The sequence below is a fragment of the Odontesthes bonariensis genome, chromosome 18 (assembly GCF_027942865.1).
Source record: "Odontesthes bonariensis isolate fOdoBon6 chromosome 18, fOdoBon6.hap1, whole genome shotgun sequence".
Classification (NCBI taxonomy): domain Eukaryota; kingdom Metazoa; phylum Chordata; class Actinopteri; order Atheriniformes; family Atherinopsidae; genus Odontesthes; species Odontesthes bonariensis.
The window spans coordinates 22,923,157-22,941,808 of record NC_134523.1 but is presented as its reverse complement, the minus strand read 5'-3'; the positions used below and the strand labels follow the sequence as shown (position 1 = coordinate 22,941,808).

General features: G+C 40.0%; 1 protein-coding gene across 1 annotated transcript in view; it reads left to right on the top strand.

The window, feature by feature from the left end:
* The window catches only part of grin2da (glutamate receptor, ionotropic, N-methyl D-aspartate 2D, a), a 255,403-nt gene that overhangs the window by 129,445 nt on the left and 107,306 nt on the right, over positions 1 to 18,652 (top strand). The window contains exon 6 of the mRNA XM_075449709.1: positions 3,748 to 3,888. Within this exon, the coding sequence (XP_075305824.1) occupies positions 3,748 to 3,888 (141 nt within the window). The remainder of the gene's footprint in view (positions 1 to 3,747; positions 3,889 to 18,652) is intronic.

Sequence of the window (18,652 nt, the reverse complement as noted above, 5' to 3'; positions counted from 1 at the left end):
CCAAGTTAAAATACTTTATACTTACTAATGCCTCAACTGACAGAGAGGGCAAGGGAAGAGGGAGAGCAAATAAAAAGACAGAGAAACCAAAGGCTCTAGCTGGTCTTTGTGCATGCTGTATGAAAATGAGCGTCCCCATTCTTCACACTGTAAATACTCCATCTTTTAAACGTGGCCCCTCTTCCCCTGTGCTGCAGTGTAACAGTGGTGTTGAAGGAACTGAAAGAAACTATAGTCAGTCATAGAGCAAAGCAGTAAATGAGAGAAACAAAATGCAATTCAGCAATTGTTTCATTGCATTTAAGTTTCGGAGCAGAAATCAACACATCCACAGCTCCATACAACCTCGAAGGAAGTTGCTGCATTGTCAGATTCTACGTGAAAATTCATGTTCTGTCAAAGGATTTGGCTTGTATGTGAGCACAGGAGAAACATCTACAAGGAGGACAGTAAGGAGACAGTATTGTGAACTAATAGCTCCACTTTCTAGTCCTCACAGCTGAGTGCTGTCAGTCATTGGCTGGCACAAAAAAGCATCCTGAACATAGCAAAATAAGAAGAGATGAGGGAAATACCAGTTAGCATCGGTAGGTAACTGGTAGGTTCAGCCCTAAAATCAGTACAAATCAAAAGCAATGTAATGGTAACCGTACTTCTACAATCTTACATTTAGCACATGGGAAATAAGCCTTTTCTCATCAGTGAACTATTCATTTCTCCTGTTTCTATAGCTACCGTAATGTACCTGAACTGCACCTGCATAGAAAGTCCTTCACCTTGCTGTAAGTGATGAGCTACTTAACTGACGTGTTTTCCCACCAGATTACCGCCAGATTCCAAGATTTTTTAAACCTAGAACTAGTTAAATAATGGAACCTTGGAAACAGACTGCTATACTTTGAAATCGAGATAATATCTACGCAACCCAACTTAGAATTGGAGATTAATATATTTTCCCTATACATACCTGTCTTCAATCGGACTCTTCATGCCTTTTTTCTGCCTTTCCTGGAGCTCTTTCTTCTCTCTTCCCAGGGGTCCATCAACCTGTGAGCCGATCGTCAGGGCAACCTTACCCGCAGCACATCCTACTTCATCATTCTGATATTCTCAATTAATCGATGAACATTTGCATTCGGTGCAGTCTTTGTTTTTAAATGGCTTTCAGTTTTTACTGCGACTGTTGTGGATTTTTAAGTACTTTTACGAATATTGTATATATAGAATATAGAACTGTAGTATATTATAGGAGAATCAAGCAGGATTACACATAGCACTGTTTTCTTTCTTTCTTTCTCATTTCTTTTCAATTTACATAAAACCAGTTAGGGCTATTGTGCAAGATGAACATAATGTAAAACATTTAATCTTTGGATTTATTGTTTTCCACCTTGTTAATTAGTTACATCGACTGATGCCTCTGTCATATCTTGTTCCTCAGGTCCCTGACAACATTTTCGGTTCTCTCTGTTTGTTAAAATGTGGGTTTTATGTTGGGATAAATTCATTGAAAGGATGGCAATTCATTTAAACTGACCACATAAGAGAAAACACTTCACAGTGCGGTTAAGCTACATTTTGACTGCAGAAACTGGAATGTTTTATGGGTCCTTTCCTCGGCCTCTGTCCATTTCCACCGCAGGAACAGCCCCTATCTTTGGGGTGGGACTTGCTATGCTTAAGATTCCCTATTGATTAAGTATACCAATCTTTTTTCTTCTACTTTTTTCTTTTGATCATCTGACATTTAATCTCTACCCTAATTTGCATTTTGTAGAACATCCAATGTGTATCCTGTTTGGCTTTGCATCATGTTTCAGTCGCTGATTGTTACACACCTGAATTAGGTTAGGTTAGTCACTACCTTGCAAAGTATATATAGAACCGGGTCTCATTATAAAGCTACGGCCAGATTCTTGTCTTCCGTATCATTTATTACCTCCCTGTTTCTTGCCTCTCTCTGCCCTGCGTTGTTTGAGGTCAGGATTTATGTTTGTGGATATCCTGCATACAGTGACTTCCAGTTTATTAAAAAACCTTGTTTGTTTAAACCTAACTTTTATATCTGTATCTTCTCCTACCACACATGTTGTCAGGTTGTGGTGTAGGGAAGGACACGGATGCGGACTTAAAAAGGAAAACTGGATTTATTTCACAAAACAATAAGGCAAACAGAAGGCGCGGCTAAGCCGGATTCAAAAAATGTTACTGAGAAAAACAAAAAGGACTTGGCATGGCAAGAATAAATAAATACTTAGCTTTACGAAAACGACATGGGAGCAACGAGAATAACGGGAAGCATGGGAGGCAGGTCAGGTAGGAATGGCAACAAAGATCCGGCAAACTGAGTGGGGAGACAGGAAACTAAATAGGGAGTGAGAGTGATTGGAAAGTGAGTGCAGCTGGGGGGAAAAGACACAGGTGAAGTGAGTGAACTTAATTAACAGAGTGCAGGGAAACTACAATGGCAAAACTAAAAACTCAAAACCAAGACATGAACTGAAAACTAAACATGGACTCAAACTCAAAAACGTGACCTAAAACATGAAACTAAAAACAAGAGTCCATGGGCGTGACACATGTAAAAACAGCATTCACAGCACAGACCACGACATGTGGTATTCAAAAATTAATTATGAGAAAGAGCTCCGATTGTGAGTCAGTCTGAGCCATGAAACATTCATTTCTCATCGTTTCACAGTGTTTATGCTCTAAACTACAAATACCATCCAGAATCTTGTGGAAATGTGAAGCAGTACCATACCTCGTTCTCCTGCTCGCTGTCTTCTTTCCAAGATGCAGACACTCGGCAGCAGCAATTGTGATTTTAACATAATGTATAATGTATAAGACCATCACTCTCAAGTTGTTTCATAGTATTTAACCTTAACTTATTTTGAGCTAATAGAACTTAAGTACACCTTGCCATGCTCCCCTGTGTAGGGTGCTGTCACCTGTACTACAGAGACTTGATTAGGGAAGGATATTTCACACTTGAATTGACTTTGTCTAATATACCCTGTTCCTTGGACCTCAAAGGGAAAAACAAGAGGCTGAGGACTGAGATGATCTTTTAGCTCCTTGGAAAAAAAAAGCCCCAGGCTGTTTAAGTTTAAGAGCTTTTGGCTGAAATTCCCCTTAAGTTTGAGCAAGACTTGGCTGTATTTGTGGCTATGTAATGTAACTGTGAGTGTAAAGAGTAATGGCTTAGTTTTTGGAAGGTGCGCGTCTATTTAAGTTTTTGACGGGAAGCGAGCTGTTTCTCCCTGTTAAGCTTGTCTTGAACTAATCTATTTTCTAAACACACACAAAAAGCTTCTTTTCACACACAAACACCAAAGAATTTCTGCTGAATTGTTTGGATTTTGCTGACCAATCCCTTTTAATGATTAAAAATCTGAATTTATTCTTAATTTTTCTTAATTTGGCCAAGAGCAATAAATTAACCCAGCGAGCTGATTGATTGATTTTCTTCATTCAAGTCTTGATTCTTCACATTCTCTTTGAAGAGGAGTTGCATGCACATATAATACATCACAACCTTTATTCTAGTTTGTGTCAAAGTCATGCATTTCAGTTGAATTCAGACTGTCAAAATATTTTGTAAAATTTTGTCCAGTTGAGCATGAAGCTATGTCATTCAAGCTGCCATGACCTGAATACCCCCAGACCTCAGCATTGTCAATGAAAGACCTTTACAGTGTTCCCCTATCTCTGTTTCACGTTGTTCTCTTGCTGATCCTGCAGACGTATTGCCAAGGGAGTCTCTGTGCTCACCCACGGGGCAATGGCTCTGCGGAGGGACCAGGGAGCCACCAGCAGGGCACAGTACGCGGGAAACTGCCAGAGTGACGGCAATCACACCCACCGAGTGCCAGACAGAATCAGGTGAGAGTGAGGAAGGGACACAAGAACTGTATATCAGAACCATGTTGGGCTATGTTGAGTTCTGATATACAGCAAAGTCAATGAGCAAACAGTGCAACGCCGTGTAAAAGTAACTAGACCAACAGCTTTAATAAAGCCTTCACATTTAGAGCAAACCCAGGGAGGTGAGTCATCCTGGCCTGAAACTTTACATGGTGGCTGCTGATGAACACCTGGATTTTTTTTAATTGCTTTAGATTAAGAGAACTATATACTGCAATACTGAGGAAGAACTTATTGAGAATTTATTGACCCAGCAACTCAGACATGGTCCTGGGAAACACTCTGTGGATGTTATGATCATTTCCTGCAGTGAGCATCGCTGTTAGTTGTAAACTTACAAGTGAGTTAATCTTATGTAATTTCACAGTAAAAATTCTATATTTTTTTTGCAGGACTAGTTGTATTTTATTTATTTGCTTTTCAGCTGGTATTTATTCAGTTGAGTGAAAAGGTCCCCTATCCTGTTTCTAGGCTGAATCTTTTCCTTCTGCCCACTCAAGCTGTGATTATTGTGATCTCGGCCATCTTTGCAAACACTTTGTGACGTCGACACACCTCCACAACCATTTACACTTGCACTTGAGGCATGTTGAACTCGCTGTAGTCTTCCTCCTAAACGGTGGGCATCACAACTGAGAAAAAAAATCACACCCCTACGAAACAGGAACAGCACGAGAAGGAGTCATAGAGGAAGCTGATTACTCATACACAAATGTCACTACATTACATTAACTTAGCAGATGTGCTACAAGTCAGGAACACATTGGCACACACTTGCCCAAGGATTCAACATGTATACTGTGATGTCGGGGATCGAATCAGCGAACCTCTGATTAAAAGATGACCATCTAACCTCCTGAGGAACACTACACAGTTTCAGCTTATCTGTTCATTTTTAGCTTTATATGATGATTCTGTAACATTTACAACAGTTGTACCTTGTTGGGTTTTGATCGGTTGTACAGATTCCTATCAGATGGACCTGGTCACTCACTCTTTCCTGCACCTCCTTGCTGATTATTATTATTTTTTTTTTACTTACAGTGACTTATGAGTATGTCCCTTATAACCCACTTTACCTGAGACCTCATTCAGAATCACAGTTGGATCATGGTAGGGGGTGGGTGTAAGCTCAGGTGGTTGAGTGATCTGCCACCTCATTACTCGGATGATCGGTGGTTGGATTCGAAGCCTCCGCATGTGGTCTTCGGCAAGACATTGAGCCCCTACTTTGCTCCTAACGTACTCATCTGTTTGTGACTATAGCGATAAAGACTAAGAGTAAATACTGAGTGCCTGTGTGAGAGTGAGTGAGAAACACGTTGGAAAGAGCTTTGGAGTTATTGTATTGGGGTGCTGTTGAGAAATGTGCCGTGTTAATACTGTAAACACATGAAACAGTTACATATGGGTGAGGGTTAGTATATATGTGTACATCATATTATTGTTCCAGTTTTTTAAAGATTTAAAACAGGGATATTCTATTATTTTTATGAATCACTAAAATGAACAAGAATGTGGTATACTCTGACATTCTCCATTAATTAACTGTACTTGTGTACATAAACAAAGTCCTCGATGATTCGGGGATACTAAAAGAAAGTGTAGGAATAGATCCTTGCTTTGCCTGCATGCTTACATATGGTATCTTAAATGGTTTCTTTCGAGGAGGCGGCTCCTCAGCTGCAACCAAGCAAACAGTTAATAATGCTCATTGCACTTCACCGCCAGACATATTACGTGTAATTGTTAGAAATCTACAAGAACCACGGACAATATCTAACTAAAAAAATTGCATGGGGGAAAAAAAATGATGATTAAAAAGACCATTTGAACATTTACATTTTTGGCAATTTGCTTTTCGTATCCAGAGGGACTTTAGATGTGTGGAATGAAAATGAGCAGTGGCCCAACTCTTAACTGCATGCTTGATTGGCTGCTGCTCTTTGGTTCAATCCCCTCTGGGAACTGTTTGGGGGAGTCGGATTTTTCTCTTTTTTCAGCTGCCAGGGTTACGGGAGCTGTCTGGTAACCTGCTGCTACACTGGCTCTGGAGAATTGTGTGCAAATCCTCAAATGCAAATGTACTAAATTACACTTAGAAACGAAGTTGAGAGATGAAGTAAGCATTAATGGTTGATTAATGCTGTTTTGTTGGGTCCAAATATCAACATTTTGGGTGGCTGTATCAGGGGGTAGTAAAGACAGGCTTTTGCATGGCAAAACCAAGGCTAAAATGTGACACCAGTTTGACTAATTCATTTAATTGAATATGTAATTGTTTACTGAAACTTGGAATGGATGCACATGAGGCAGATTGAAAGAGAACAGGCGCTACACCGCTGTTATATTGCGACAGTTAATGCATGCAAATATCACTGCAGACATGACAGATTGATGACAACTTGAGAGAATTCTTCCCTGAACAGAGAAATTTGACTGCAGATGGATGGTTACTGCAGGTTTGCCTGCCTGAGCTTTTTAATGAAGTGAACAGGTTCACTTAAATTGGGCAAAACATTTCATGCCCCTTAGAATTGGGCTTTTGTATGCTTTCAATCAGCAGCAGGGCTGTCTGTCATGCTGACGGGTGAAGGGGCTCATGGGAGTCTCATCGAGTGGCAGTGATAGTCCTCCCCACAATGGCATGAATAACACCTGTAACACATGGAGGTTTTTACTCTCAAGAGAGTAGAGATACACTCCTTCAAAAATGTTTCGTTCTTTGAACGAAATGAAGCCAGGAAAAAACAACAGTTTGTAACAGTTGTTTGGCCTGATTCTCATGGAGCTATTCTTATTTTAAGACTCAGGCCCTCCTCAATTTACTCCAGTGAAAATCTCACTGGCTCAACTTATTTTAAAAGTCTAATATCTTTAAAAAATCCATCCCTATAATTCAGTGCATTTAAGTTCAATCGTACCTACATCTATAAATATATTTTAATCACTGAACAATTTCTACGTCGTTATTGGGCCACTACTACATTTCCAGCATGTTGACAAGGATACCTATTACACATTTTTTTGAGAGACTTGGTGGTAAATCCACTACCTCCATGTCATGCTATCAGCTGATTATAACAAAGTTATGTCAGAATAGAGATACTTTTCACTAGTAAAAGAAAGGTTATATGAAATATATTCATCAACAGGGAAGTAGAAGATGATGATGATGCAGAAGTTGTTTGAGAAGTAAGGATGTTTTAAATCCATGAACATGAATCCCTGTTCACCAAAATGACGTTTAGACCTTTTATTTTTCCTTAAGTGGATGGATTGGATGTAACACTACACTTCAGCCTCATCAGTGAATATGCAATTTAGCTACAGCTCCCCTGTGTGGGTTGTTCTTCCTTTCCTGCTGCTCCTGGACTCGTGAGCGACAGTGAACATCTGTAACTCTTCTTTTTGGTGGGTAATGCACCGTTGGTGCTGTCACACCCTTTTGCACGTCTCTTTGGGCCAGTTCCACATGAATTTTAAGTTGAATCAAGCATGCATCAAGCCTGTCAGTGAGTGAAATCACTCTGGCTGTTTAACAAAGTGAATGAAGTCTGTTGTACTTTAATATGACGATAACTGTGTTCTTTTTCCATATATGAAGCTTAAATTCTGATGGAAAGTATACATGAACTTCCCACCATCCAAAAACATGCATGTTATTTTAATTGGTGTTTCTAAATGGACCCTAAGAATGAGTGTGATGAACTGGCATCCTCAGACAACTTCAGTCCGAGTGATATTTCCCAGATTTCTTAGTAATTGACCTGTTTTGTCCCGTGAGTACAATAAGAACATCACACGATTGCCGATAATATCTGCTGTGAAACTCTTCGTTTTTGGATAAAACTGAGATTTGAATGTAACAAGGTGGTTTATTGTGATGCATTTTGAAATCTATGACATTCTTTTTTTAATACTGGAGGATATCTGAAAATGTTTATTAATGGAGTTGCACACTTGCCAGCACTGAGCGGAAACTAAGCGAATGCCTGGTCAGCTATTCCCTGGATAATAAATCAAATAATAAATAAAAAAAAACTAAAACTAGGTTTACATTAATTATAAGCACTTGTGGCCTTAATGTCTCTGAAATAATGAGATTAGAGTTCTCCACACAGTTGCACACTGTACCACATGAATCATATACACAAAAATAGGAAGGGGAGTTTAACAGCCTTGTGGACATCATGCATCATCTTTTAATGAGAGGCGTTTGAAAACAACTTCCACACATTTTAATACTGTTTTGCTTCTGACGGTCTCTATTAGCGAGTCTTTTGGCTCTTTGTGTGTTCTGCCAGCTGAAACAAATGTGTATTTAGCAAAAAAAATATACCATCATAGCCTCGTGACCCCAATCATTCACCAAAAAGCCAGAAATCCTCTGCACAGCCAGCTGCTCAGAAAGCAACACAAATATCAGGATGTTCAGACAGAAGAAGAGGAGGGAACGTGTGTGTGTGGACACGAGACAGGAAATGTGTGAGGTGGAAGTTTGGCAGGCAGAGCTGGCGGAGTGTCGAGAGGAAGGATGGATGAGGGAGGAGGGAGAGTAAATGGAAGATGGAGGTGACAGGAGACGGAGGCAGAGATAACGGTGATGGTGGCAGTGACTTGGCCCTTTGCTTGGAAATAATTTAACAGTTTCTGGCCATCCGATTGCAAACAGCATTGGACGAGCAGATAGAATAAATGAATGCATGACACATGACAGAATGAAGTTGTAACAAATCACTCTTAAGTCATCGCCACAGAACAAAGAACAGTTGAGTGAAACACACTGAAAAAGGAGAAACAAACGTGATAAACACACACTCAAATCAAATAACTGATCTGACAAGGAACACAGGAACATAAGTGCTAAACAGAGGCCGGTGAGACTTACAAGCATGATTATTTCCCTGCTGTGAGATAAAAAGCATCAGCGTTGTCAAAAGTTCATCTGAAGTGATTGCAGCATCAGTTAAGGTGAATTCCAGTGGGGACGATTCTTTAAGGTAGAAAAAAGAAAAAGCATCTAAATGTCATTTGAGTCTCAAATCAACACCGCAAATTCAACTCACAGATTTGTGGCTGTTTTTCGAGTGATGGCACAGCGTTTGTTGTGTAATCTATGAAGGGTGCACACAGAGCATTCAGATAAAAGGCACACAAGTGGATTATCCTGCTACGGGGGTTTGGAAGGTTTCTGTTGGCTCCAAGGGCAAGTGTTTCATTTCCCTTGAAACCAAGCAGTTTCATTTTAATAAATATCAAAGGGGGGGGGGGGGGTGTCTTTAGACTGCAGGAAAGTGTGAAATAACGTGAGATGACAGCAAAGAAAAAGCAGGATATTGACAGGGGCAGCATCTGTAGTGATGTAGACATGATACAAATCTGTCATGGTAAAAAGAGAGCTGAGCTGACAAGCAAAGCTGTCAATTTATCAGTCAATTGATGTTCCAACCCTCACCTTTGGTCATGATTTTGGGATAGAATCGTATCACAAATAGAAGCTGTGGAGCCTGCAAGGGTTGTGATTGGTCGGCTAACAACATCATTTCCTGAATCACTTTTCCGGTTTCGCTCCTTCCTCTCAGAACAACAACACCGCCATTTTTGAAAGAGTTTACTGTGTGCCGGTCAACATTTGGTCAAAATTATTTGCATTTCAAAATCAATAAACTCCAACTCCAACAACAGTCTTTCTCTCTCGGTCGCCATCGTTCACTGTGAGGAGTGGAACGGAGCCGGAAGGTGAACAATCAATCAACGACTTTCACGATAGACGTCGCAAGATTGGGTCGTTTAACGTAGCGACGCCTACTGATCGGGAGGTGAACTGCCTTGCGTATCCGACATCCTGACGGAGAACTTCGAAAGGACGGAGAGCTGACGGATAGCGACTGAGAAGCATACTGAGGCCTTTAGACCTCTCGGATAAATGGCAGAAAGTTTATGGATGGACATAAAAAAACGATATGTCAGCAGGATGGTTCTATAGAGATGGCAGACACTACTTAGTGAGCATCAGTTGGGAATTACAGTTTTTCAGCCAGCTAAATTCATCAAAGTGTTAAAAACACAAATCTGTTTAATCAATTAGTCACAGTTTGGAAGAAATCTTGAAAGAAGATTTCGATAAAGATCGGGGATATGACAGTATTTTTCCAAAGCCACATTGCGCTAGTTGGAAGAATGCAGAAACGCAACATTTCAGTTATTTGATTTTCTATATGAAAATATTGTAGGTATGAAAGTATATATTCTATTTGTGTCTAACAAGAAGTTTTTTTTAGCTGTACATCAGTACAAGGAGATTGAGCCTACATATTACTACTGCCCTGGAAAACACTGTTGTGTTTGTGGGTTAATAAACATTATGTTTAATCCCTCATCAGGCCACGTGCCTTCGTATTTCTGCTCCTTGCATTTTGTTTATATTTTACGAACAAAATAATATCTATACAGAAATTGAGTTTGCTGGATCACCCACAAAGTTCATTCATTATAATGATATCAGTTTTAGATTGTAATAGTAATGAGTAGGACTTCTTATTGCTCTGACCAGTCCAGGCGTTGAGAAAGAGCATCTAAACCTGTCCTGGAGTGTACGGTACATGGACGTTATAGTTTCTATAGGGCCTGTGCATTGTCGGGTAGGGTTTTTGTGGATTGCTTGCATCCCACAGATGTCACCAGATCTATCACGTTGGTATCTTGGAGGCCACATGAACCCTCCCTAAGCAGTGCTTGCGGGGCTTGTTTGGAGAGGCAGCTACTCTAGGGGCGCACGGTTCCCGTAAGAATGGTGGGACTGGTCTGATGTTTTTGTTGGTCCACCATCACTGGTCTGTGATGGTTTTAATGTTGTGATTTATCGGTGCAGGCTGCCTTCATTAACCTCCTAAGACCCAAGCTTTGGTTTGACTTGTATTTTAGATTTCTTTTAACTCTCAGGTGTTAGGAGGAACCAATAAATATCATAACCAGATATTATCTTTCCACTCGACGCTCTTTTTGACAAACATTATGTCTACATATAGGGACACTCTGATAAACAGTGATGTCATGTCCACGTATGTGGATGCCAGGTTAACCCGTGGAGAGACTTGAAATGGTGGTCTATCAGCTTAGCATCTTGCAGGCTGACCCTCTTGGATTCTCAGTCGTATTGCACTCACTTACACACTTAATAGTTATTGTTCAAAGAGCTTATATGGGAAAGTACACGTTTGTGTTTATCGGGCAGTTATGAATGAAGATTGTAAGTTTGTCTTCAGCTTTTCAAAGTTGCAAAAATTCTGTCTCAAATTATTTTTTAGCAGCAATTTCTTTCGCTTATCTGCTTCTCATCTTGGACTTTTTAGATGCCATGTCATCGTTCACTAGCCCCTAAAAATGACCCCAACAGCCCTGTGTTCTGTTTTTTATCACTAAGTCTGAATGCCACTTAAAACTCTACCTAAACCTTATCTCAAATAGGCCTGAAGTTAAAACTGTAGGGTGACTTTTTTCACATAAAAATCCATAGACTGAGTTACTTGCTCAACAGAAGAATCCAGGCATAAGCCATAGTCATTCTGAAATGAACGATTAGACCCACTTCATTCATCAGACCCTGCGGGCAGGAAGTTAGGGAGATGGGTAAGAAACAGATTTAATGCCTTCAGACAACTGAGACACGCAGTGCATTGTAAGTGAATAAGTAAAATCGGCATGTGTCGACTACAGGAGGACCAGAAAAGGACCGTAAAGATATGTTCTAATCATGTTAAATTGTAATAATGAGGATTTTTGTTCTTATTCAACTGTCTTCTCAAATTGCATTTGTAATTATTTCTGAAATGAAACATGAGCTCAAATATAGAAACCCAGAGAAGCAGAATGTAGGACATAAAATGCATTGAAAAACAGAACGAAGGAAAGGCTGAGGATGAGGAGTCTGTTAATTGTTAAACATGATATTATTGTGTTGGAAGCTGGGGAATGAGGGAGAAGAAAGGAAAGTAAAAGAAAAGCTGACAGTCCGGAGGTATATGATACTGAGAGGGTTGAGAGAAAAGGCAGACAGTGGAGGAGGAGAGTCAGACTGAACCTCATACAGTCACCTAAAACTCTATGAGGGGCTGACTGTTCATCTGGAGCGGAGGAGTGCCTCACCACCCGCTCTGCTCTGTCTCTGTCTCACTATTTTAATGACTGCACCATGCAGATCTGTAAATTCATTCAGGATGACCAGAAGGCCCTTCTTACAATTCCCTCAGAGATCTGTAACAGTTCAGGAAACACGCTCTTTTTTTTCCCTTTTTATTAACCATTTCTTTTCCCAAATCCTTCTTTTCCTCATTTCAGATGACATCACACACTAGGAGAGCTTTTGCTTCCGTGGATTTCAACCATTAACGCTACAGTAATGGCATGAAAACCACATTCATATATGCATGTCCGCCAAAGAGTATGAAGCAGCAACTCTGACTCTCACTTTCCATATTTGATCCAGAGGTTTGCCTGCTGTATGCACATGTGGTCTCACACAGGCATTCACATACCTCTGAAACAGGTCTTGAACATTTTTACAACACGGTTCTTGTCTTACCATATCAGGTTGTGTGATACTAATCTCATTCTAATTCTAATTTTAATTTATTTTGATTTTTTGGTTGTTTGCACTAAGTTTGCACAGTTTTTCGTCCCAAACACTGAAGATCGGAGTTGTCAAAATGCGTTACAAAGGTCACTGTTGTATAATCCAAAACGTTTGGCTACGCACAACCCGGAGATCCGGGGCATGTACAACAGTGCTGGATTAGTGGTTTACCAATGTAACATCAGGTTTAATTCTGGGTTTTTGATGTCATGAAGATGGTACCCCTCTTATCGAGGTGTATCGCTGTATCAAGTTTACTCGAAGCGAGAGAAGAGATACACACACATAAAAGCGCCCCCTCCTTAGTGATGTAATCTTTAAGAAAATGGAAAAATGAGAAAAACATTGGTGCATCAACTGGGACTTTAATCTCCACCATTAGATTATGTAAAACCTTTGGCTTTCACTAACAAGCATCTTTATGAGATGAAAAAAAAGCCCATCTGAAACAAAAAGCGATTGTCTTAGCTTGTTCTTGTTGACTTAATAAGATTTGGAAGTCAGAGCAATTCTCCTCTTTGTTCAAATCACTGAACTTTCAAATAACTTTTGCCATTTCCCCCCCACACACAGCTTCAGGCTGTCTTCACCCAACTGCTTTAAGTATCTCTGTGTACGTTCGTTTTCGGAGACGTACAGCTTATGAAATACTGTAATAACTAACATTCTGAAACAAATAATTGCCCTTTGTTTTAAGATGTCATTTTATAGCCTGGATGACAGAACATTTAACTGGAGCCAGTTTCTCTGTGCCTGAAAGGAGGGAGAATGTCTGCTGTAGTCTTTGAGTGAGCCGTTTTACTGCCTGGTCTTATGAAAAGGTGTAGTTATTGAACATTTCTACGCTATGAATTGACAGGAGGACACCCTGTTCTGTACTGTACAAGGTAAAAGAATACTACAAAGGCTTGAAATGTTCATAAATGACACAAAAAGTGCCTGATTTGTCCTGGTATTTATACACATTGCCATGAGATCATGTAATTGGACATTGTCAGAGCTTTTGTCGGAAAAGTTCTTGTCATTAATTATGAGTTCCCTCTCTCTTCGTCACACCTTCTCCTTGTTGCTCATCAACATACCTCCAGCACATGTCACCTTCCCATCTGCCATGTTTCCTGGCGTGGTTTTGGCTGGTGTTCCCTCACTTTCTTTCCTCTGGCTCACACATTCTTTCACTTTCCTTGTTTTCATTATGAGGTGAAGCACCTTTCACCTCTTCTCTCCCTGGGTTTCCTTTCTCGGAGAGACTTCTCTCACACCTCCGCATCTTTTCTCACTTCACGATGACATTCACTTTGTGTTCAGTTCGCTTCAATTTCAAGGGCTTTAACTGCGGCGTATTAATGAATTGACAATGTTTTGACATTTTTAAAAAAAACATGCCCTTCATCCTGCCTTGTCCATATCGGCTTGGAGATTCTTGACTTTGCCTTTTGACAGCACACAGCATGGGTCTGAGCTTGTCACCCAGTGTGTGGAGCTTCAGAAAACATTGCAGTGCTGCTGTGACAGCATGAAAGCCGAGTAGTGGATCTCCAATGTTTTTCCTTAACTCACTTCAACATGTTTTACCCCTGCAGAGCTTTCTGTTCTCCTCAAGCTACCGTTGCTTTTCTCTTTCCCTGGTGTTGTCTTCGCTGTGCCTTACCTGTGTTACTGTTGAGCATTGATGCAAAATGTCTGTTCCCGAAACCTGACATTTACAGTTGATATTTTTCAATCTGAAGCAGACAGACAGCCTCTGGACATGGTGCATCTCAGTCTTTCCACGTCCCCCTCCACCTCCTCTTCTGTGCTGTCTGTCTGGCTGTCGGCTCTCACTCGAGATGTTGTGTTTCTGGTTTTAAATATCCAAAGAGTTTGTCTCCGGGAGTTGAGTTAAAGTTGCATGAATCATGGCCTTAACAATCAGCATCATTTGCTGAGATGGAAAGGGCTTATTTAGGTGGGAGGGGGGAGCATAGTAAAGCTTACTAAGTAGAAAGGTCTACAATGGTGCATAACTACTGCAAGACTTTAATGGTTCTGCCCAGGCCACATCCGCTCCATTTTCTTCCTTTGTCTCCCCTCATCTGCTTTTAATAATCATCTGGCGACCTTCCAAAACATAAGCAGCTTGGTCTTCCTGACGCACTCATTCTTCCTTTTATGCATTTCTCTCACAAACACTAAAAGGGGCTCATTGTCATTACTTTTAAAGGTATTTCTTTAGCTTTAATTGAAGTGTTTTTCTTTTAATGCCACGATACCCAGAAAAATATATATGCATAATAAGCACATATGCCTTGTAGTTATAGATTTTCACAAGCACATCCTTGTTCAAGGCTTCAACATTGAACACAGTCTTGCTTTTTCTCTAAATAACACCAGCTTGCGGAGTTTTTTTCCTCATTATTCAACAAATCTGTCTGTTCCAATCTGAATTCATGTGTCACCTGGCGTTCATCGCCAGCTTTATATAGTAATCTGATCTGCAGTCATACAGAGGAGATGGAGATGAGAAGGAACAAACTATTCTTGTTTAATGTATAAATGCTTTTCGGAGCTCAGATGATACTAACACAAGGCTCTAGTAGTCTGAGTTAGTCAGTATAGCGAGTATCTCTTCACTGGTCAATTGAGGGTTGACTGAATCAAATTGAAATATGGACTAAAACACTGCAGCATTGAGGAAATTTCCATTTAAATGCTACTTCTCTTTACATTTAATTTCAGTTAGTTTGAAAAATGTGCTCTTGATGATTCGGTCAGCAGAACTGAAATGTATTTTTTTTTAGCATCCAATAAGCAAATGTCCGTAAATTTTTTATTTATCACCTAAAAACTCATCCGAGGAGGTATCCAAATGGTAATACTACCTTTCTATCACTTTTTATGATATTAGAAATCCACTAATCTCTTAGCTTGACCATTGTCCTGCCCTCCCACGTCTCATTTAGCTTTCCTTTCTACTGTCTTCTCCACCTTGCTAAGTTTGTCTCTAGCTTGCTTTAGCTTCTCATTTCATCGGTCCCTCGCAGCCTATGGAAAAAAAGCCCCACCCAGCAATTAGTCGGAATATTTTTTTCTAATATTCCTCGTGGAACATATGGCCCCCCTGACTTTGCATTTCTGAGACTTTAGGGGGTACTGTAAAGTCAAAGCAGAAATTGTCAGCTATAGTGTACATTGTGGATTTTATTTCCTCTTTATTTGTCTTCTAACACACACAAACGTCTTACGGACATGTTAACAAGGCTAAAAACAACACACTTTTTGCAGAAGGCGACTTTAAGAGTCAGGTATTTGTTATAGGTTTCCTTTAGTTTCAGACTAAGTTAGTTAGACGGTTATAACTAGAATATGTCAGAATTACAAATAAAAGCCACAATTTAATGATAAAAAAAATCTCCCAAAATGTTAATTAAGTAATCATTAATTCATGTACCTAATGTATTAATTCAATCACTCATTAACTTTCTCAATTAAATGTAATTGTTTCTTTTTGATTCAATAAGTCATTCCAACCAACTTCTTCCCTTTGCTCCTCTTTCTCTTTCAGCCATTCCTATAAAAATCCCCTCCCCCCGTCTTTCCTCCTTTCCCTTCCACTTTTTCATCTCCCTCATTGTTCATTCCTTTTTTGTCTCTTATTAAATCAACTCTCTCTCCTCTCCCTTTTAACTCTGCCCAAAGCCCCTTTCATCCATCTACCTGTGTACTCCCCTCTCCTGCTCATCTTTGTCTCCCATCTCATCACCTCTTGAAAAAGCGGTCCCAAAGGCATCCAATGCATCATTTTGCATGTAAATTGGATAATTGGATTTGGACACATTTCAGTTTGGACGCATGGTGGCAGGCAGAATGAAAGGAAAGGATGGATGGAGGGGATGTAGGACAGAGGAAACACACAAAACAGCAAGAGTTGTGTAAAAAAAAATGTGTGTGTGTATCTTTGTACACAATACACAGATATGCGCAATAAAATGGCTTTTAGACGTGGCTGTAATATAGCTGCGGTCTTTAATATTCCCATGTTACCTTTTGCAGCTTTTATGTCTCTCATAGTTATTCCTGCATACTTGAAGTGGACATTGAGGAAGGCAGTGTTATTGACTTGCTTGCAATGTCTCGAGATGTCACTGCATTTTACAAATGAAGCTTTAAAACGCTTTAAAATTTAAAATGCTACAACATTATTGGTGATGCCAAAGCGAAGCCATAAGCTCTAAACTAGGGATGCATAGATTGCTCGGCTGACGACCAGAATCTGTCTATTTTCATCTTAAACGGCTCCGCCTGGTGCTCTGAGATAAGGCCCAAAGAAATCCAATATTTTTACTGGTCAAGTAAAGGCATCATGTGCACAATGACACACAGAGCCACACACACTCTCACACAAACATGTCTTTCATTACATCTTGAAGTTTTTCCTCTACAAGTGAGGAAGACCCAAATCGTTTCATTTGTAAGAAAAAATAATTTTTGGAGAAATAACCACCAAAATGCACCTAACCCTCCTGTTGTGTTGCGGGTCAAAAGTGACCCACTACCATGTTTAGCTGTAGAAAAAATACCTTAAACTATCTTTTTCCAACTTGAAATTTTATGACTTTTCCTAAAGGGACCCCATCATTCGAAAAAGTCATACTTTATTTTTGTTTATGTTTCCATGTGGGCTGTTCACCACTAGGGTACAAAGATTGTCTTTTGGGTCATTTTTGACCCGTGAATTATAAAAACATTTCAACACCAGAAAAAAGTTCACTGTTTTTTTTCCCTTTCAATATAATTAATTCAGAAGTAATTACTTCACATTAATATAATAGCAATAATAAACCTTTATTATGTAAAAAGAAAACTGAGAAAACAAGAAAACTGTTGGTCCAACTGAAAGTTGGTTTGTGGTTAAAAAAAAAAAAAGTGTAATCCTGAAAACTGGTGATTGTCTTTTTGTATTGTGTAACAAAAAATACATGATAAAAAATGTATTGAATTGAGTTGAATAGATAAATAACAGGTGGTTTCATCATACAAAATAGATTTTGGATTTAAAAATTCAATTAAGTTGCTTTATTTTGGGGCCTTGGTAGGGCGAGTCATTTTTGACCCGTAGGACAAGGGGAGTAAACACAATGTTAAGACCGCACAAGGGCTAATCCAACACTGAAACGGAATCGCCCTGCTGAACACGCTCTGTTTGATGAAGCTAACAAAGGCAAAGCGGCTTAAAGCTAGCGAGACCACATGCACAGGGCCACATGACTTTCATTTGTATCAGCAATGGAAAAATAAACCCATTAGGAAGAAGATGGAGGAATTCCTGACACTGAAGGACCACACATTTTGTGTAATCAGGGGTAGTGGTTACAGAGAACTGAACCCATGATATGCAATGCCAAGGAGGAGATACTTTTCTGGTGTTTAATTGTTTAATCCTGTTTCATGCCACACACACAACCTTCTAAAAGCTAGTCCCAAAGCAGCTATCGGTTTTGCAACCAACGTTTGGGGGATATACTTCCTTCTTTCCTGGATTTTGAAAGCCCTTCAGAAAGCCTGAATAATAGTGGAATTTAACAACTTCGGTAAAGATTTAGCCTGTCTCAACTCACCTCAAAACTGATCTGCAGAATCCCAGAAAAGGGATCTCACTTCTTTGCTTTTTGCTTATTCGATGTGGTCGTTACTGTTGAAGCGGCGCCTCTAGAGGCCTTGAAACTTTGACTTTGCTGTTTCACTTTTTTCCCAGCTGTTTCTCCAACACGTTTCTCCCATTTCACCAAGACATCCCAACATTTCCACGACCCACACTGCATGCAGCTGACTTTGACCTCCCTGTGGAGGAAGAAGAACAGGAAGACACCTTCTCCACGAGAAGCCACAAATAATCACATTACCGGAGACGTTATTTAATCAGTGAGGTATCGCGGAGCTCGTATGGTTTCACCTGATCGCCGCAAGTGCTCCCGATGCAGTTGACTCGCAGCCTTTGCTGCATGCTAAATTACCTGTTGTCAGCACCGGCGAACGCATCTCCTCTGGCTCTGTGACTTCCGCTGCCATCGCAGTGAGAGCTGTCAACTCTGCCAAACACACAGACAC